This window comes from Cydia pomonella, chromosome 20 (assembly GCF_033807575.1).
Source record: "Cydia pomonella isolate Wapato2018A chromosome 20, ilCydPomo1, whole genome shotgun sequence".
Classification (NCBI taxonomy): Eukaryota; Metazoa; Arthropoda; class Insecta; order Lepidoptera; family Tortricidae; genus Cydia; species Cydia pomonella.
The window spans coordinates 13,266,565-13,289,163 of NC_084722.1; the positions used below are offsets into that span (position 1 = coordinate 13,266,565).

A 22,599-nucleotide genomic window follows, 5' to 3' on the forward strand; every position below is an offset into this window, starting at 1 on the left:
ATATATGTTAGTTACTAAACGAACACAACAAGGAGTACTTATTTTTGATGACTCTGCTGATGATATTGCGTAGTTACGAGGGTTATATTTTGTTTGATATCTAACTAACTTTATTTTTTCAAACATGCATTAATGATACAGGTATAAGTAATTTTACAGTACATATGGTGCTACTTTACCGCACTAGTGCGAAAAATAGTATATTACGTTACTGTGTAAAAACATTTAAAGGGCCATATGTACTGAAAAACGTTGTACGATACATGTGCGAATAGGTAATTCGCAACTCGTGTAGATTTAAAACACTCCCTTCGGTCGTGTTTTAATTTATCGCCACTCGTTTCGAATTTCCTATTTTTCGCACATGTATCTTAATGTACTATTATTGTACAGTCAGCAGCAAATAGCGAAACAACGTTCCAAAAATATCTGCCATCCGGGAATTATTTCCCAAATAGAGATATAAATTATTCCGTCTAAATATCTGTTACAGTTCAATAGTTCTACATACATGGGCTCAAATATTTTTTACAGTACATATGGGGCTACTTTATAGCACTAGTGCGAGAAGTAGCATATTACGTTACTGTGTCGAACATTTAAAGGGCCATATGTACTGTAAAACGTTGTACGATACATGTGCGAATAGGTAATTCGCAACTCGTGTCGATTTAAAACACTCCCTTCGGTCGTGTTTTAATTTATCGCCACTCGTTTCGAATTTCCTATTTTTCGCACTTGTATCGTAATGTACTATTCAACACACTTGTTCAAAACGACGTTTTTATTCCACCGATTTTTGGCTCACTATCCTAGATATTAAACACGCGTGCTTTTTCAGTATATTAAAACACTCGTGCTTTTTCATTATAGTATCCGACTGAGTTAAGCCTTCTTAATTTGGTCGAGTAATATATTTTTTTAACCAATTATTAGGTTTCAAATGTTAGTTCAAAGAGATTGTATCACACCAAACATAATTTATATATTAAATTATCTCGTTAATTACAGAACATTGCAGTAATTCTCCCTATTATTATAAAAGGCGGGTAGGGTACGCAGTGTCAAGCGGCATGTTCGTGTATGGTAAAGTTAGAATATTACGTCTTAGAATATTATTTTAAATTGGTTGTTATTATGTTTGTAATAAATGAATAAAGTTAATATAGGTATTTGTACAAGTATTACTTTTCATCGTCAACCCGATGAGATATTACATGCTATCGTAGAACTTTTCGTAGAACTTACACTAAAGATAAAAGTGTCTCCCGTATTTATAGGTTCGTAAAACTGCTGACGTTTCAGGATATGGCGGCATTTCCGATTAAGTGCCTGTTTATGACCGTGGACGTATAAACAATCTACCGTTGCTTTTATAGATAATAATTTGTAATTTATAATAGTTTATATATTTATTTTAGAGATTAATATCTTTATACAGGTTGTTTATTTAGTCATCTGCAATAATTTACGGGATGAATATATAGGTCATACTGAACAACTTTTACTGTGGGTCCAACCACGAAATCGCGAAATTCTCTTATTAGTCATTCGGATCTAGAGCACAGAGACCTTACAGATAACCGCAGCCAAATAACTTTACACCCTACTCATAGTATTGTGTTCCTGCTGGTGAGTAACGTTGCCAGAACTCAACGAGGGTGTGGAATGTTAGGGTCGGCAACTCCAGAGCAGTCTTGCTTATCATCAGGCGGGACGTATGCTTGTTTGCCACCGACGTAGTATAAAAAAAGATAAAACACCGCGACAAAATGTCAGGAATGAGTCCACGCTTGCTGTATACAAATCTGATTAAAACTTTTGTTTCAGGTGTAGAAGCTGGAAAGGATGGAGCGGTGGCACCGATGCCGGGAGAGCACACCAAGCCAGAGGTGTCGACATATTGCGTGGTTGGAGGGGCACACGCTTGTATTCTTAGGGTAAGAGGTTTTTGTTTATTATTATTTAATGTGGGCTTTATGTGCTGTTTCGACCAAGTGTGATTTTTTGTGGCAGCCCTTTAAGAGTCCGCAGCAAGTTCGGTTTTCCATACAAAGCTAGTAGCATATTAGCTTAAATGATATAAATATCAAGATAAAGTTGAATATATATATGATCCATCCTTGGGTCCTAAGGATCAATCCTGGCAAAGGAAATATTTTGTTAACGCAATGTCGTGCAATGCTATCCAGGGAACACAAGTATAGAACTTAGTATTCTGATGGCTTAGAAAACACCAAACAATATAGGTATATTTTGTTCGGCACAGTACCTATATGTGTAAAATGCTACAACGCCTACAACTCCACCCGCTGACCGTTCGTTCACAGCGAATCTTCTCGTTGCAGTCGCTACGTCACTAGCGACATCTGTATACAATGATTGAAAGGTTAACGACCATAATTTTTCTTTTCTTTCTTTCGAACTTCGAGACCTCAATTATTCTGGGCGCTAATGAACTCAGTGTTTTCGAACCTAGGGTCTATTTTAATGGCTTCTATGTATTTTCATTTTCAATTGTTTTTTTCTCACTTTGTACGCATGTGTCTGCGTCAGTGTTAGCATTATTTTTTTTATATACTTTGTAACTACTTGTGAGTTCCTGTAATTGGCTCTCTGTATTAATCTTGTTGTCCTATTGTAAGTTTAAAGCTGTTGGTTCTCGTGAACATAAATAAATAAATAAATAATGTATTTTATATGTGGATGTTTGTTCCAGATATCCAGTTTCTTCGGTCTAGCGCCGCTAAAGTTCGAAACGCAGTCCAACGGCTTCGCAGTCACTATATCTAGCGCTATGTGCATATATAGTTATACATTAGTCACAATATTAGGTAAGCTGTGCTTTAAATAGAAATGTGCAAGTTGCAGGACATTCTCTAAATTTCCGAAAATTTCTGGAAACTTTCATGAGAAAATTCAAACGTATTTAATATGTTTGAATATTACGGACGTTTTATAATTAAAAAAACCGGTCTAGTGCGAAGTCGTTTAACTCGCGCATCGAGGGTTCCGTACAAACTTTGAATTATCTCGTGTAACTCTAAAATCGAAAGACTTTCGATCAAACGTACCTATACTATACCGTATAATTGTGTACAACGCCATCTATCGGCAAATTGTCTTACTAATTTGCGGGATGTAATGCTAGTATGTTGGTTTTTGAGGATAATTAATGGATATTTAATTATTAATTAATTAATTAATTATCCTTTTCCTTCTCTATCGTTCGAACCGATTTCAATTTTTCTTCTTTTTTTTTTAAAACGGTAGCTTAATGTAATCTCATGGAAAATTCATATAAATTTCAAGTGTACTGAATTCGGAAATGTTTTTGTTAATTGAAAAAGTTATCGAGATAGAGGTCTAATTATATTTTACATGTAAATTTTATAGTAATTTTAATATTATGTAAAAATTTCATAATCTTACTTCGGTAAACTTCGGAGCTAAGTGGGGGAATGGTTTTTTGCCACATTTTCCTTCATATTTTTTATATACTATGAAAAAAAAGTGTTTTGAAATGTACAATTTGAGCTCTTTCAAATGAGATCCCACTTGACCTAGTCCGTAGACTTGAAATTTTGCCCCCTCTTCATATTGTGCATTTTCCATAGTTATAAGAAAACATACTTTCAATGTTTCTGGGTTAGCGTTGTTCATAACTATTTCAAATCGATAGCTTAAGTGGTTCTCGAGATGTTTAGCGATGTGACATACAGACAGAGAGTCGCAGCATAAGGGTTCCTTTTTTACCGTTTTGGTACAGAACCCTAAAAGGAGAATATGGATGAAAAAGATTAATTTTGCACAGTATTCAACTATTCGAAACGTAAAACATCGCCATAAAAAATGCGTTTGCACTAAGTATTTTATTAATGCATTAGCTTCATAGGTAGTCATCTTATTTAGTTTATAAAATCTTTAAGTATCTCTAAATGTTTATTTTCCCTACAAGTGTTCCTCTTGCCCCATAGTTTTTCTTACCCCACCCGACCTATCTATGTATAATTTAGTATTAAATTTCAGTAATATGCACAATCTTCGGGCTCGCGACGGAAATCAACATCGGGGTCGAACTGTCTGTGCGAATGTCGTCACGAATGTCACAGGTCAGTCATAAACAGTACCCCTAGTGTAACTTTGATCGACATCATAACGTGACGAACGCGTTTGCGTTAAGTCTCATTTTGTATAGGATTTTGAGGTTCCAAAACGTCCCGCTTGGCGCGCTCTTTCGAAATCTAATACAAAATGAGACTAAACGCAAACGCGTACGTCACGTTTGGAAATCGAATTTATTTACACTAGGGGTACAGAAAGAAATTTTAATCTGGCAAGTTCATGATTGACAAATAAGTAGGTACTATAACCAATATGGATAACTTCCTACGACCGAGAGTCATTTTCACATGTAGGTATTGAATTTGAAACCATCTTTTATTCCTTTATAATTCAAAATTCGATTTGATGTTGACCTTTTAAAAGGAACTCGGTACTTAGGTGGGATGATCGCAGTTGTCCTCGTGATGATGATAATAATGTCCTCCTATTCCTCCCAGAGGTATCCGACGACGGGGACATCCTGAGAAGTTCTTTTTTAAAGGGTCTTTATTAACGCGCATGGGCGCGAGCGTAACTTGCAAATCCAAATTTGGTTTTTAAAGTCCGGCAGCACGAAACACAGTCGAGCTGTCCAGATGAGTTGTATGTATAGTTTGTAGAAGGGCTTGGGCGTCAAGATCTTCAAGCCGGGTGCGTTCAAAGTTTTCTAGTTATGAAACTTAACTACTTAACTATAATTATAACGTGATCCTCTTGACAGCGTGATAGAGACAGAGTCTGTCACTGTCACGGTGTTAACCCTTTTCCAGGCATAGTACGATTTATCGACCACATACGCGCTATTAGAATTTCAACTTTAGCATTCGGATTTAAGGTTCAAATTAGATTACACTTTCAGGAAATGTTACTTGTCTTCAAATGAATCATCAAAGCTGGATTAATTGAAATATATTTGGATTTTTTGGGAAAACCTTGTAGATTTGTGCAGCCTGGAAAAAGGTTAAAACGACAGTTCCTTTGTCACATGGATAGCTGGCTAAATTAACTCATTTTTTCACATTATGAGCCCATTTTTCTTGAATATCTCAAAACGATGTCTCAAGACGCAATCATGAAATAAATTCAAATCTTGTAGCTTATAAATAAATAAATAAAATAAATAAATATTATAGGACATTATTACACAAATTGACTAAGTCCCACAGTAAGCTCAATAAGGCTTGTGTTGAGGGTACTTAGACAACGATATATATAATATATAAATAACTTAAATACATAGAAAACACCCATGACTCAGGAACAAATATCCATGCTCATCACACGAATAAATGCCCTTACCAGGATTTGAACCCGGGACCATCAGCTTCGTAGGCAGGGTCACTACCCACTAGGCCAAACCGGTCGTCACTTATATACTTATTATTTACCTTACCTATTTAATGATTTTGGTTTTCAATAATATCACGTCACGTCTAGTAGTAGGTTGTTCAATATACAATGATAAATTGGGATAGAATTTCATGTTTAATCAATCATTAACTAACGAGCTTGTTATTTTACCTGGTGCTCTATTAAAATCTTAGAGAGATTTATTAGTCCGTGATAAAGATTCGGTATAAAACACTGAAGTGTAATAAAAATAAGAGAAGAAAAGATAGGGTTCTTTGTTCTATATCTATCCTATAAAACAAATTCCACTGGCTCATTTATTTTGTAATCGTATAGTGGTGTTACAATCGTATCATCTGTTTTTGTTAAACGTTATAAGTAAGCGTATATATCCATAAATTTAGAATCCGTCCAAGCTGCATGACTTTTAGGCCAATTCGAACGTACTCCGACAAGAACGACCGAAATGCACGATAACTGAATGACATCCATGTCATTCTCATATTAGTGTAGGTTTGAATTGAATGAATGAATGAATGAATTAATGAAATTTATTCCAGAAAATTATTTCCATATACATTATACATTTACACATTACAAAAAGAATTAAATTAAATTAAAATTGAATTGACCTGTTACTTACTCTTAGCAAGCGACAGAGGTTAGAAACTCCAAGCCAGTAGGTACAGTCAGCATCAATAGTAGCGGATAGAACAACGCACCAAACGTATCTGATATTCCAAATAACTTTTTCAAATATAGATAAATCTCTAAAATTTACATTCAAAAGTATATCTTTTACCGTCTAAATTGTTCTACATAATGAACCACCACATTTTGTTAAGCTGTTTCAGAATGGTAGATACTTTAGAAACCTTGTTTGATCCGCTACTTTTGATGCTGACTGTACAACCACGGACTTTAATTCTTGAGCCATTTAGGGTTTACTTTACTTTGGACATTTCATACCGTTAGTATTGAGAACCAAATGAGCTTGAACCCTAAGGGCCACTTGCACCAATCACTAACCCGGGGTTAACCGGTTAAACCTGGTACCAGTACAATTTGACAATGGGTTAACGGTTTAACCGGTTAACCCCGGGCTAGTGGGATGGTGCAAGTGGCCCTAAATGGATCAACAATTAAAGTATGACCGTAATAAAGCTTAGACGGACTCTAAATACGAAATGCTTTAGTTTTGCTTCAAGGTGATATTGGGGTGACAACAGCATGAAGGTTATAACGTGCTGTGCTGTAGTTCGACGCGGTCGATGACACTATAAATTTCCTTGAAAAACAGTTCGGCTGTGACATCGCCTCTTAGTACAAATTAGCGATATAATTTTCAGTATGACCCACCATTATCCCAAGTCTAACAATGAAATTGAATGTGGGACTTGGGGACAATTATTGAATTTCGAGCGCTCGATTTCGTCACTCGAAAATATGTGGGAAACTGCGAAATGTATTTTTGAAATACGAGCAATACAAATTGGGAACAGTTTTCAATTCTTTTTTTTTTAATTAGCCCGTTATAGTGTCCCACTGCTGGGCAAAAGCCTCTCCCGCTCTGCTATTTCTGGCAAGTTCAGTAACAGTAGACAACTTCATCAGTATCGAGCTGTCTATGTCGTTCCGCCATCTCCGTCTGGGCCTGGCACGTCCGCACTTAACTTGCGGCATCTACTTGGTGGCTAAACTAGTCCACCTATCCGGATGCATGCGGCAGACGTGACACGCCCAGTAACCACTTTAGCTTGGCGGTCGTCTCCCCTACGTCAGTTATAAGTTTTTTCGAGCGCAATGTAGTGTTTCTATTAGTAGAATTTTAATGCCTATAGGCACTACTAGAATGGAGATAGTATTCAAGGGGGCCACACTGCTATAACCCGCAACAGTAAATCTGCTGCAGTCACAATCCAATGACCTTTAGAAAGTTCAGAAACTACATTTATGCCGCAGGTCGTATCGACATGCGACGTGTTAGTGGTGGTGATCACCGCGGGCGCCGGCGTGTATGGCGCCCCGAGGAGGATGCGGGAGATGCTCAAGTTCATGGATAATGTAGCGTCGGTGAGTTACTAATCCCAACGTCTGACCCCCTGGTACCTACGTTAGTGGTGATCACCACAGGGCGCCGGCGTGTGCGGCGTCCCTAGGAGGATGATGCGGGAGATGCTCAAGTTCATGGATAATGTTGGGTCGGTGAGTTACTACTCCCAACGTCTGACCCCCTGGTACCTACGTTAGTGGTGATCACCACAGGGTGCCGTGTGTGCGGCGCCCCGAAGAGAATGCGGGAGATGCTCAAGTTCATGGATATGGATAATGTAGCGTCGGTGAGTTACTACTCGCAACATCTAACCCCCTGGTATCTACGTTAGTGGTGATCACCGCAGGGCGCCGGCGTGTGCGGCGTCCCTAGGAGGATGCGGGAGATTCTCAAGTTTATTATGGACGATGTGGCGTCGATGAGTTACTCCTCGCATCGGATGCCCTGGTACCTATGTTAGCGGTAAGGACAGTACGTGCAGTGATAACCATTCAGTTGAAAGTTTTAGTACCTACTTCCTTTATTTCTATGACAATGGAACATTACTCGAACATGGAGCTGATCTGATGATACAGTCGGAAGGTAGAAAACGGAACTCCTCAATTCCTCACCATATAAATGAGAAGAAGTATAGATCGTGTCATTGACGACGACGCGTGCTTAGATGTTATTAAAGGTTACATTTGACAAATCTACGCGTCATCGTGGGTGACACTAACTAGACCTAAGTATTTATCATAGTCACAATATAATTGTGTAATGAGGGAGGTAAGTGAAATATTGGAATAGTCAATTCACGACAGCCGCAGGCAGATTTTACCCCCAAAGTTACACACAATGTTTTTCATCACATCTGCGAAGAAAAAACTAAATTTTCAGGCAAATAATTATTAAATACGTTGATATTTCAAACATTTGTCCGCCATATTGACATTTCTTGACAAGTTAAGCATCGAAGGCATAGACCCATCCGGCATTCAGCCACGATTTAAAATTGCGTATTTGTGCAACAAGAGAGGAAAGTTGGTTTTTCTTGCGAGTGTTGATTTTCTTGCGAGTGTTATTGAAAAACACGAGATGTAATATAACTTTGTTCTCGTGTGACACACAACTTTTCACCTCAGTAGTGAAAACATATTAAAGGTTAAAAAAATTCAACATCAAGTAAAGTTAACCACATTTATTTACATTCATGAAAAAAATTATGACGAAAGCTTGTCTCACTCCCTGGAGTGAGGAAAGGCGCACTTTCGTCACTCTCCGGAGTGACGAAAGTAGGCTTGATCGAGCTGCTGAGGTGAAAAATTATATTACACGGTTTTTTTTCTATTAAATATTTTTAAACAATAATAAAAATATTAAATTATTAAACATCAGTATTTTAAAAGAAAAACTTATTTATACTTGGTTCATATGAATTAGTGACGAAATAAAAAAGCAACAACTCCCCCGGGAACAATACGAGTATAGGCCTTTTGTCCTTAGAGCAACTGCATGAAATTTTTCGAGCAAGTATGATGAAAAATCATTTTTTGACACTTACTGGTTGATTTTAGGTGGACAACAGTATAGGAGCCCAATATTGCCCCGCCAATGAGCGTAAACTCTGCGCGATACTGCTGGCGATCCTCATCTTCTTCACCGTGCTAATCACAGACGACTTCTGCTTTTATGTGCTGCAGGCCAAGAAGATAAACAGAGAATGTAAGTTACTTATTGATTCTTAATGCCTTGTTTTTGTTTGTAACATGTATTTTTCATTGTAGTGCACTATAAAGTATTTTATTATTATTTCCTTTATTTCACTGACCTATCACACATAGACAGTTAGTCCTCATAAGGCTAATCTGCCAAAGTGAAGCCGAAACTCGATCGATGTGTGCGTGCGACGCTCAGCGACACACACATATATACAAAAATGGGTTGCCAGAGTTCATTTATTCCCCTTAAAATAGATGGATTTTAACCACATCCTTATACTTGGCTATCAATCATTTGGGAGTTATGTATGTAGATATTAAATTTGTAGCAAAAGCTTTCAAGGTTTCTTTTAAGGACTTTGCATTTCTGTACTTTGTGAAATAATGTTTAAATAAAAAAACGTTTATTTTTTTATTTTACAAATGTTCACAGATAATAGCTGGTAGAATTGACTTTGGAATAATCATCATTTGGATTTGATTTGGTTTGATTTTATTTGACTAATATTTTCTTCGGGTTGGTGTGGTGAAAAGTTTTGTGTTTCACTTGGGGCAAAATTTGTTTAACTCTCGTAACTTGAAACCCTCGCAACGCTCAAGATTCCATTTTTCGACATTTTGGATCTTTATTTAGCTCGAGTAGCAATATTAGCACGAGCGGTTAAACAACAACTTTTCCACTTGTAAAACAAATAACTATTTATCGTCAGTACTCGTAATTGTACCTGCAGGCCTAGCCAAGGTGGCAATCGCTATTGCTTCGAACAACGAAACGCTTTGTGTCTCTCTATTAGTCTTCCATATAAGTGCGACAGTGACAGTTGCGTTTCGTTTTTACAGACCTTAACTGTAACACCTGTGTTCCACAAATAAAATTTACTTTACTTGCTCATCAAAATGGCGAGAGCATATTCGACTATGTTTAGTCGGTTTCCATATTGCATCGTTCCTATTTAATCTAATTTTTTCCGTCCATCTCGCAGACAGAAGCGGATTAGTCGGAAATCTAAAACGAATATCACACAAAATAAAAATATGAATTTAAACTGTAATTTTATAAAAGACAAAACATAATTTGAAATAAAAGAATGAAAAACTAAAAAAGAATATTTTCTATAGTCATACAAGGAACTTAAAGTAAGCATATTAATTTTATCAATGTAATCGTCATGCCTCATTTGGATAAAAAAAAATTCATATCACCTGGCAACATTTATAAGTAATGGCGGCTGACGAAAATTTGGATTTTTGTATTTACAATTACGTAAAAATATCACATTAAACTGGATACTTACGCGTGAAATGTTATATCAGGCGGTTTGTTTTTATTCACTGATGTGTTGTGACACCAATTCACCGCACAAACAACCATCTTTCTTGTATTTTTTAATTTATAACCGGGAGGTGTACACAAACCAACTCGACCTTGAGTACTGCGAGGGCCGTTCGGATACGATGACACGAGGGCGACATAATGTCGTACTCGAAATGGCTTCACTAGGGATGTACAGACTAGGCATCTAGGCTAGTTATAAATCTATGCTTTATTTCATTTTTTCTCTTACGTAAGGTTTTTTACAATATGTATATAAAAGTAAAATATAAAAACACTTACAAAACAATACAAAAGATATAAACACATTATAAAAAACCTAACCTAGGGTGCCGCCAGCAGCGGGGCAGGGCCCAAGCTAAAGTATTTTATTATTATTATTAATCAATATGCATACAGGCCCTAAGGTAAGTGTATACGCTTGTAAAAAATCATAATATCAATTTTTTCAGGCCAATATTTGTTAATAGTGCCACGAGGCAAACTTTCACAATTGATTACGCAATATTAGCGCCCAGGTGACTACTAGCGAGAAAGTATGAACTTTTTGTTCCTTGATCGTTCACTAAAGTGTTACCAACAAGGCCATGGTTGTGTCCGCACATTTTATTAACACGATTTGGCGAGTTAGGCCTTTTTAACCGCTAGGCCTTATTACCCTTAGGTACCTTATACTACAGCGTGGACGTGAACAACATCTGGAACTGTTTTAAAGACTTAACCTAAACAAACAAAGGACAAAAAATCTTGTAAGAAGGTCAAGTTATATGGTTTTTTTATCGTTTTTAGGGTTCCGTAGTCAACTAGGAACCCTTATAGTTTCGCCATGTCCGTCTGTCTGTCTGTCTGTCTCTCTGTCCGAGGCTTTGCTCCGTGGTCGTTAGTGCTAGAAAGCTGAAATTCGGCATGGATATATAAATCAATAAAGCCGACAAAGTCGTACAATAAAATCTAAAAATTTTTTTTTTAGGGTACCTCCCCTACACGTAAAGTGGGGGTGAAATTTTTTACTTACTTCAACCCTACAGTGTGGGATATCGTTGGAAAGGTCTTTCAAAACTAATAGGGGTCTTCAACAAACATTTCTTGATAAAGTGAATATATTCGGAGATAATTGCTCCGAAAGAAAAAAAATGTGCCCCCCCCCCCTCTAACTTTTGAACTATAGCTCCAAAAAATATGAAAAAATTTTTGGAAGTAGAGCTTAAGAAAGACATTAAATGAAAACTATAGCGGATATGATCAGTTTAGCTGTTTTTGAGTTATCGCAAAAAGTTTCCCCTTCATAGTAAAAAGACGTACACCCACAGTTCATCCCTTGGTTAACAATCTACCATACTTTAAGCTCCAGTTTAGCTTATTGTGACGGAAGAGTAACTACGGAACCCTGCTCTGAGCATGGCCCCACATGCTCTTTGCCGGTTTTTTATTTTATGAAGTCACGTTTACTGGAATTCCATTGATGTACATATTTTTTCATAGGTTTTTGTTTCCTACGTGTTGTTTTCACGTAACTTTCAACAAAACCCATTTGAGTTTAATCAATCAGTGACTGCGTCTAAGAATAATCCGGTATTGTTTACATAAAGCTTTATTCTGGTCATTCCAATCCCACTGTTTCGACGTCAAAGATATAAAAGGTGCACAGAAATAAGGCTGTGAGAATCGGAAACGATGATACCCGTAGATTAATAAATATGGTTTCAGGACCTACAAGGTTGATTTTGGAGCCGAGAAAAACATCCTATAATCGAATATACTTCCTTTTTCTTATACTACGTCGGTAGCGAACAAAAATATGGCCCGCCGGATGGTAAGCAGTCACCGTAGCTTATAGAAGCCTGCAACTCCTGAGGTGTTACATGCGCGTTGCCGACCCTTTAAACACCTGTACACTCCTTTTTTGAAGAACCCCATACTGGTCTATCTTGAAGGTCCCTTTTTTTAGTTTTTCTAAAATAACTCGTAAACGGTGGCCCATAGCAAACAATTTTCGAATACTTAAATAATCTATATAAAATGAGCTACAAGAAAGATTTTTTAATTTTTTTTCTCTAGGATCATATTTTTAAAAAATCTAGCTGGAAAGTTAGTTAAAATCAATTCTATGGTAAGTTTTCTAAATTTTCGTATTCGGTGGCCAATGGCAAAAAAAGTTGTTAAACGTAAATAATCTATACAAAAACTTCTAATAAAATTATTCAGTAGACTTTTTGCAAGGATCAATATTTTAAAAGATATTAAAGAGGGAAAGTTAATTAAAATCACCTCTAAGGTCCCTTTTATTCGTTTTTCATAAATAACTCGTAAACGGTGACCCGTAAACATCCATCAGTACTTACAGTATATTGTATAAGGCACATTTACCTACAACTATGCTAAAATTCGCTTATACACGAATTATTTCCCCTATTTTCCTTTGTTTGGTGGCCTATTAAAACTTAAACTAGCATACAATATATCTTGAAATTAAATTAGTTAAAACACACACTATGGCTGCGATGCAATACGAAAGTATGTACCTAAAATAGAACAGTTACGAAATGTGCGCAGAAATGTCAAAATAGTATTTATTTTTAAAGTTTTTAGGCAAAATTGTAAAAATAGACATATTCTGCGACGCCAAGCGTATGCTCCACAATATTCAAAAATAGATTGACGAATTGTGTACGTTAATCAATCGAGCGATATATCCAGCGGTCGTAATATTAATAGATTGGTATCTACCACCAAGGGCGGTGTTGGTGCACTATGGTTAGTGAAGAGACACGACCACAGACATCTTTATAGAAGCTGGAAGTTTGTTTATAAAGCAAACACAAACATGCCATTGTCCAAGCAACGTGGGTTGCTCTTTGGGATTTTTTTTTTCTATATGGAAGTCCATTTTACAGATAAAAGCATACAAATACATAAATTTCTGATATGTCAGCGCCGTTCCTTTCGAATACTCTCCTCACTCTTCTCTATCCTATTCGAGCCCTCCACTCCAGAATATATCAAATGCAACTTCAACTTTATCACCCCCCGCCCAGGCTGCGAGCTGCGCTCTGCCGTTCTCCCTCACCATGCTGGTTTTCTCACGTCTTCTTTCGCTGTTCAAGCAATCCTTCTTTGGAATGCGCTTCCTCTATCGATTAGACAAGCCCCAAACAAGCTGAATTTCAAACGAATTCTCTACAAGCCCCTGCTAGATACTGTCTAGTGGGAACCCTCCTCCTTTTGTATTTTACTTTCATATCCCTGGTGGCCTAGCGGTACGAGCGTGCGACTTGCAATCCGGAGGTCGCGGGTTCAAACCCCGGCTCGTACCAATGAGTTTTTCGGAACTTATGTACGAAATATCATTTGATATTTACCAGTCGCTTTTCGGTGAAGGAAAACATCGTGAGGAAACCGGACTAATCCCAACAAGGCCTAGTTTACCCTCGGGGTTGGAAGGTCAGATGGCAGTCGCTTTCGTAAAAACTAGTGCCTACGCCAAATCTTGGGGTTAGTTGTCAAGCGGACACCAGGCTCCCATGAGCCGTGGCAAAATGCCGGGACAACGCGAGGAAGAAGAAGATATTATAAAATCATAGCCTAAGATGAAAGAAAAATAAAAAGCATACCTAAAAATAGAAAATGTATGATAATAAGTTTTGGCAAAAATTTCATTTTTGGTACAAGCTTCTATCGCTTACTGTACTTTTTTTCCACAGGCAACTAATACTAATCGAGACAATTCTAGAAACCCCAAACACAATTGTGTTATCACAGAGTTCCTATGGCTATCTCCATCATCAGATCATCTTGATGGTACCATAATATTGCATTGTCACCCGACTTACATACTCGTATGTATGCAAACTTTCAGCTTCATCGGAAACCGGGAAGTGGGTCAAATTTAACTTGCAAGATTTGTCCCATACATACTAACAGGGCAAGTTAAATAAAAGCTTGTAATAAATAGGTACAGTCACCATTAGATATATTGAAGCGGCCAAGGTTCCAACACGTCTCTATTATCAAAGCGCTACAGTGAGTGTTCAGATATTTTTGAGTACCTCGGCCGCTCCGATATATCTGAGACTGTACCTGTCTGTGATAACAATTGTATGAAATGAAGTGGTATTTCTAAACGTTTTTTTTGCTAAGTATATATGCATAATACCGTGACAATATGATGATGCCTACGTCAATCGTGGATCTATAATTACTTAATTGTATCTCCTTGAAATACCACTTATTATCGTACAAACGCTTTATAATTACATTTTTCAATTGTGTTTTCAAACCCATTATGATTAAATGTTTTGATTTTGACCTTGACGACTTTAAAAGCTTGCGTGTCATGCATGTTATAGACCGACCAGGGGCCCATTTCTCGAACGTTATTAGTCTAATATTATTAGTGTGTTGTCACACTAATAATATTAGACTAATACCATTCGAGAAATAGGCCCTTGGACTGTAGTTTTTGTTTTAGCTATTATGGTCTGGCAATAATAGTCATCAAGTGGACCCTATCTTTGAAGCAGGAGGTCTTGGGTTCGAATCACGGTCAAGGCATTTATCAAACCTGTATCGAAATCATCACCGTCCTCATGATGATGGTGATGATGATGATTTCCATACAAGTTTTTTTAGGTAGATGGCAAATTTAGGAAACCAGGCTTTGGGCGAACGTGACTTTGGCCAACCATGTAGACAGTGGTTTCACATCAACCTGCAGTGCATCACGACTAAGATGAGAGCGTTTTCATGTCGTCCGATACGGCTACAAAGAAATAAAAATAAAAGTGCCATTGACAAATGTCGTAACGGTAAGGAAAGACCGCAGGCGGTAGGAATTTATCGCTTCTCGGCCTTTTGGCTACGATCAAAGTGTAGTAGGCGGTAGGAATTTGGAATGTTTTAAAGGAATTTAAAGTTGTTTTTTTTTTTTCAGGGGACATAGTGACGAACTACATCGCCTTCTACCTGCTGTGGTACGTGGTGATGGTGCTGGAGCTGCAGTTTGCATTCACCGCTCTGTCCATGCGTTCGCGGTTCCGTGCAGTCAACGACGCTATCGCGCTTACGGCACGACACGTCGCCATACCGCGTGAGTATTATTACATATAGTGACGAATTGCGTCGCCTTCTATCTGCTGTGGTACGTGGTGATGGTGCTGGAGTTACAGTTTGCGTTCACCGCGCTGTCCGTGCACTCGCGGTTTCGCGCAGTCAACGAGGCCATCGCGCTTACGCACGACACGTCGCCATACCGCGTAAGTAGGCATTATAACACTTATAAGACATATAGCCAAATATTGTACGCCTTTGTAAGGCAGGATATGGCGAACATGAACCTGTTATTACCTAAGACCTTTGTAAACACATAACCATGCAATTATGGAAGGTAGAGGCAAGGAACAGAAACTCCTTAGGCAGAATTGTCCAGCTGTCAGCTATAAATAATAGTTCCAAATCTCTTCAGAGTAGCGCTAGAGTAGCTAAGAACCTAGGCGTTATTGACGGAGTGAAGTGCGCTGTCTATGATTAGATTTTTTTTCTCAAGTATTCTAGGTATTGTAGCGCCACCTAATTATGGTTTTTTGTCGGACACTTTTTGGTATATGGAGATTTTTTCCTTGCCTCTACCTTCCGTACATGCAATGGAATAATTAGATTTTTGATTTTGAAGCTCTATGACTCATGTTTTGGTAAAATGTTGCCAGTACTTATTTTACAGGATTTATGGTATCTGTCTCGTTATTGGTGCCACATACATTAGATAATAGACATAGATGTGTTTACTAAAGCAAACACTTTCACATAGATTGACGTACATTGACCCGCCTGTTGCATCTCTCTCAACATCATCCATCTCTATTGCACGCGCATAATTAATATTGCTGTCAAGCTCACACTATGACATTGACAACCAGCATCATTGGCGGTATCATACGAAAATCTATGTGGAAAGCGTCTCTTCCTTATACTAATTTGTCTCCCTTTATTTTTCAGTGGAGAAGTTGGAACAACCAACGCCCGTGAACATGTTCGCGATCCGCGTCGCTCCGTCCGACCCGCGTCGCTCTGCCAGCAACATCAGCTTGCTGGTCGACTCGCTGCCCCAGGCCGACCATCCCGTTATTATTAGGAAAAATGGTGCGTAGACTTCAACACAGAATAAGTAATAGTACGGAGAGGATCGTGCTGTGCCGCTGGAGTGACGAAGCCTTAAAACACATGTCCGCCCTCGGAATACCCAACTGGCGCGAAGTGACGCAGGATAGGGCAGAGTGGCGCTCTCTTGTGTCAGAGGCCAAAATCCTGTTTGGGTTACTGAGCCAGTCAAGTAAGTAACTACCGTACAGAAAATAAAATTGCTATAAAACCAAAGTTAAACAGCAATTTGGGACGAATCATTTTAAATCTAACTTAAATCTAGATATGTCAAATAGAGGCTATCTACATTCTAACAGTTGCAGGACTGTAATTTGACTCAAGCATATTTCCTTTAACAACAGATACTACGCCATTTATGTTATTTATTCTTGTTTTCTCCAGTAAACGGCGATCCTCGTCTAATCGTGCCCCCGTGCGAGGCCATCCGTCGGTTGGCAGCGCTCCACGGCTCCTTGTGTGAAGTGGTGCAGCGGATTGACAGAAGCTATGGGCTCCCGCTCGTAGTTATACTGCTGTCTACGTTGCTGCATCTCATTGTTACGCCGTACTTCCTTATTATGGAGATCAGTGAGTCCATTCAGGATTACAGTCTATTGTATTGTAGCACGGGCACGGGCAGGTTTCCAGAACTCGGCGACTGGCGCCATATTTGCGTGAAGGGGGTAAGGGGTATGCTAATACAACCAGCCTAACTCCTCAACTGACGTTGAGTAGGACCTAGGGAAGATCTCTCGGAAATCCGAGATGTTTTACCCTTATGATTTATCTGAGGACTCTACTGAGAACATAATATACACTTTGTAGAAGACAAATACCACAGAATAAGTAATAGTATTTCATAAATGCTATTCCTAAAACGACTACAACTTTAATAAGCGAGCTGGAGTGTCAAGTTTTCATTTCCCAACTATTTCTCTCAGGGGGTATAATTGCCAATTATTGGAGTCCTGTTTATATCCTTTACGAGCCCAGTTTTGCCATCGGCTCTCTTGTTACCTACGATCCGTATGAATATCTGTAAAGTTCTACGGGCAGCATAATTCTTACTGGTGAAACTTCCTCTCAAACGCTTAGGTTAATCTCATACACCATCTCTGCCAAACGATTTTGCATGAAATGTTATACGAAAATTCTTAGAAATATAAGAATGTTTTTTCTTTTTTCAGTTGTATCTACGAATCGAATCCACTTCTTGGTGCTCCAGTTTCTGTGGTGCGTCACCCACATGCTGCGCATGTTCGTCGTGGTTGAACCATGTCACTACACCATTACTGAAGTACCTATTTATAACATATATCCTATCTAATGATAAGTGGCTACCAAAACTTAGGATACCCCATATTAGAAAATCTCAATCTCTGGCCATACCAAGATGACATACGTAGGTACATCCTGAACGAATAGAACAAATGTACCGGGATGACAGATGCTACGAAAACTCGCGTGACTATTTCCATGCATTATTAAAGTTACGATTAACGTTTTCTATCAACGATTGTCATCTTGACTAGGCCCCCAGGACGTTAGATATTATAGCCGGAGATTCACAAAAGCTGGCGCGGACCTGTAACAGATGACTGGTTTGTAGTATTGGAATAAAACAGCGATCATTACAGTTTATAATCCTACCGACTGCGCCAACTATTAATAGTTTGATCCGTTTAATCATAGACAAAAAAGAAGTCAAAGATAAACTAAACACCGACTACAATGTCACTATAGAGCAGAGATAATTTAGATACTCTTTGTTATTTCAATATTTTGTAGAATTTAGTTTTTGGTATCCAGTTGGACAACATGTACAGGAAACCTCTTTATGTAGTAACCTCACTATGGAATTGTATACGTTTATAAAATTTCCAATTTTTCTTCCAGGGCAAAAGGACCGAACAGCTGGTTTGCCAGCTGATGACATACGCGCCGTCCGGCGGCGCACTGCCCTCGCGGCTGGAGCTGTTCTCCCGGCAGCTCTTGCTGCGCTCCGTCAACTACTCCCCGCTGGGGATGGCCACGCTGGACCGCCCGCTGGTCGCTTCTGTAAGACGTAGACTTATTCCTTTCTTCTTCTCAACCTTCCTTTTTTCTTCTTTTCATCCTTGTACGAAGACCGTCTGACCTGCGTTGTCGAAGGCAAGATATTAATGGCGTTGCTGGTAATGTCATGTTGGAGCCGCTGGTCGCTTCTATAAAACTCCTTTGCTTTCTCTTTCCCATTTCCATTCAGTTTCGGGCTACGCACCAGGGCCTTCTGCCATAGGTTGTCGATGGCGAGATATTGACAGACAAATAAAAAAAAAATAAAGAGTGAAGAGTATCACTGAGCCGTGACCCTTTTGTCCTGCTGCAACGCACACAGTATGTAGGTAGGTACTTTTATTTTATTTTATTGTTTATTAATTATGCCTATTTTGTTGTCTCAATTTTCTTTTGTGCTATTTTCATTTTGTTCCTGTAATAATTTGTGTTCTTTATGATGATTTAAACTTTATATTGTGTGTTTTTGCAGCTGCCAAATAAATGATTTATCTATCTATCTATTCAGAGTTTTTAGATCCTTCTCTGCGTCACACATGTAAGACACGTTTTTGTAAAACTCATGTAGCCGTCCATTCTTGCCTCTTTCCCATTTTTAATTTTGATTGGACGGAGACACCAGGACAGTCCTGGATCGTCAGTGGCAAGATATTCAGGGATTTTAGTTTTTTCTCAATCTGAATCACCATGAAGTAGAGGTGATCTTTCTGCTGGAGCTGCTATCCCGGAGGCTCTTGCTGCACTCCGACACCTACTACCCGCAGGGGATTTCCACGCCTAACCAATAATTATTATTCTCTCCAATTTTTTAAATACATAATTAAATTTTAATAAAATTCTCAATAGTTTGTTATAAATATTTGATCCATTCGTCCTAAAATATTTTAATTCTCTTAAGATGCGCATTTATTGTTTGGTTGAATGCATAGATTAGTATACCCCCTTATTCATAAACGTGTACTAAAGTCACGATGCCGCTAATAATCGTTTGTCCCTTTCCATCATACCAATACGTCGGAAAGGGACAAACGATTATTAGCGGCATCGTAACTTTAGTACACGTTTATGAATAAGGGGGTTAATGTCTCATTTTTGTTGCAGGTGATCGGCGCAGTAACTACGTATTTAGTTATTTTAATACAGTTCCAAAGATATGACAGTTAAAATTGACTGACCTGTAGGTATAGTTATCGCACTGTAAGAAGCCACGCATACAACACACGTCGTTTATATGTAACTGCTAGCGTATTCTTTGCTGTATGTGATTATATCTATCAATAATTCGAAACATATTCGGGACATATTTCATGCTAAAAGGGGGGATTGCGTCAGGGGGAGGGGAGGAACGCTAGTGTGCGTAAAGCACTATACTCGTACCTCAAGGTATCATACTACATTCGTTTTAAGCTGGATATAATTTGAGTGTCTTTCCCATTCATTAGAAAATAACTTGACCGAATCATAGGTAATATTTGTTATTATGATTTAAAAATTGCTTGCTATCGATATTGACAAAGATAATTTGAAATAGAGGTGTATTGTCAAAGAAAACTTTGTAGCGACGTAAATTTACTGCCATCTTTCGACACATTTAAAACTTTTAGAATGTCATTTGACTTTGATCCTTATTCATTCACTGATATGTTTTAAATTTGTTAAATATCGAAAAGTGGCGCCATCTTACCGGGCACTACCTAAAGGTTATGACGCCATCGCTCGAAACGATGCTGCTATACCTTTGGCCTTTGATCTATTAGATGGCGCCACTTGTTGATGTTTAACTCATATCAGTAAAATGCTATGTATATTGGCTTGCCTTTCCTGTGGGTCCGGCCAGTGAGGTCGAGAGGGTTGCGCAGGTGCAGGGCATCCCTGCGTTTTCCTTGAATCTGTCCCAGGCGGTGTAATGTCTCTAGACATTGCACCATAGAACGTCTGAAATAGACGCTAAGGCCAGTAGTATCAGTAAAATAATAAGGATCAAAGTCAAATCTAAAAGTTCAAATTATTTATCGAAAGATGGCAGTAAATTTACATCGGTACAAAGTTTTCTTTGACAATACACAATACATCTCTATTTCAAATTCTCTTTGATCTTGATAACAAATGCAAACGTATAGGAGCGGCCTTAGTGCACGCTGCTCACGTCACTTGTGAGCCCGACGCCACGCATCTTAAGTCAATATTTAATTAATCACTAGAACTAGCACCTAATGCCCCGAAAAACCAGGCTATGTTTAATAATAGTTTTGAAAAGGGGACGAATAGATTTGTTCATGGACCAAAATACAAATATTGTATTGTCATCCAATTTCTTAATCATACATATGTATGCAAAAACGGGAAGTGGGTCCAATTTAGCTTCCAAGATTTGACCCATACTAACAAATGAACATACATACTATTCATACTAACAAGGCAAGTCAAATAAAAGCTATAAGTAAAAAAGCTAATCTATATGTAAGAAACGGAACGTATATAAATCCTGTAATATAAAATATACATGTGTATATTATATATATCAGATACATCTAGTCAAACGTATAAGTGTAAGGCCCGAGTGGACGCTCGCTGGGCGGGGCGTGCAGCGTGGCGTCGGGCTCACAAGTGACGTGAGCAGCGTGCACTAAGGCCGCTCCTTTACGTTTGCATTTGTTTAACATGCACGCCGCACGCCCCGCCCCGCTGCACGCCCAACTCAAGCGTCCACTCAGGCCTTACACTAAGTAAGTATAACCTACTAGACTACATATAGTAGTGTACATAATAAGAGTTGTATGCTAATCTAGTCATAAAATAAAACGATTTTTTCGTTCAAGTTCCTATATTTACAGTCATTATTTCAAAATATACATGTGGTTTAATAAGAAAATACATAAAATGTATAATAGAATATATTATATTATGCGGTAGGTAAGTAAAAAATTGTCAAGCACTAAAATTAGACAATCCGCCTGTAGCGCCATCTACTGTCAAATTTCCATCTACAATATTTTGCACTATTTTAGGCGTCTTAGTACATATAAGAGGTCACGCCGGCGCGCCGCCGCCGCCGGGTCGTCAAAAAAATCACGTCGATCTCAAAAATGTCACACTAAATTTGGAAAGTTCAAAGAAGCGCGGCGCGCGACTCGTCTTCAAGGTCACTTTGCAGGCCTTTGATGTTGTACGAAAAATCTACTACCAACGTGCTTCTTTTAACCCTTTTCCAGGCCGCACCAATCTACAAGGTTTTCCCAAAAAATCCAAATATATTCCAATTAATCCAGCTTTGATGATTCATTTGAAGACAAGTAACATTTCCTAAAAGTGTAATCTTATTTGAACCTTAAATAGGAATGCTAAAGTTGAAATTCTAATGGCGCGTAAGTAGTCGATAATTCGTATTATGCCTGGAAAAGGGTTAAGCGCGAGTAACGCAGTATTTCGTAACTTGTTCTTACGAACGCAAAGACAATATTTCTACGCATATTTTGAGATATCCTTAAAACAATGACCTTCACGCGCGCCGGCGGCGTTCCGCCGCACCGGGTACAAATGCCGGCGCGCCGCCACCGGTGTTTTGGGCTGCGGTGCGGACCTCTGTGCATGCAGTTACTATAATAAATAAAGCTATAATGTATGAAATAAAATGTTGTGTCAATTAAACGAATAACTTGGTCCAACATGTTAAATCAGTATTAAATGTATTTTTGAGTACCTAATTAAATATATTTATATATTTCATATATTACCTAAAATAAATAGTATTTTTGTATGATTACCTTGACAACTGTTCTCTCATAATAATTTCACGTATATTGCAATATTATCGACTTCGAGAAATCGGTAAAGTATGCATAAAAACGCAAAAACTAGGTCCACGCAAA

The 22,599-nt window shown here is 38.2% G+C and overlaps 1 protein-coding gene across 3 annotated transcripts in view; it reads left to right on the plus strand.

Annotated features, from left to right (window-relative positions):
* LOC133529043 (gustatory receptor for sugar taste 43a-like) overlaps positions 1-21,667 on the plus strand; it is a 66,014-nt gene extending 44,347 nt beyond the window's left edge. Inside the window, exons 1-11 of one of the 3 annotated variants that reach the window (XM_061866645.1) lie at positions 910-1,940; positions 2,720-2,834; positions 4,030-4,112; positions 7,417-7,527; positions 9,064-9,211; positions 15,471-15,626; positions 16,532-16,675; positions 17,078-17,263; positions 17,863-17,972; positions 18,572-18,733; positions 19,832-21,667. In XM_061866645.1, the coding sequence (XP_061722629.1) occupies positions 1,773-1,940; positions 2,720-2,834; positions 4,030-4,112; positions 7,417-7,527; positions 9,064-9,211; positions 15,471-15,626; positions 16,532-16,675; positions 17,078-17,263; positions 17,863-17,972; positions 18,572-18,733; positions 19,832-19,894 (1,446 nt within the window). In that variant the 5' untranslated portion in view covers positions 910-1,772 and the 3' untranslated portion in view covers positions 19,895-21,667. Of the gene's footprint in view, positions 1-909; positions 1,941-2,719; positions 2,835-4,029; positions 4,113-7,416; positions 7,528-9,063; positions 9,212-15,470; positions 15,627-16,531; positions 16,676-17,077; positions 17,264-17,862; positions 17,973-18,571 lie in introns of those variants that run through there. The other 2 variants (XM_061866646.1, XM_061866644.1) reach the window with 2 other exon arrangements.
* Positions 21,668-22,599: the final 932 nt, after the last annotated feature.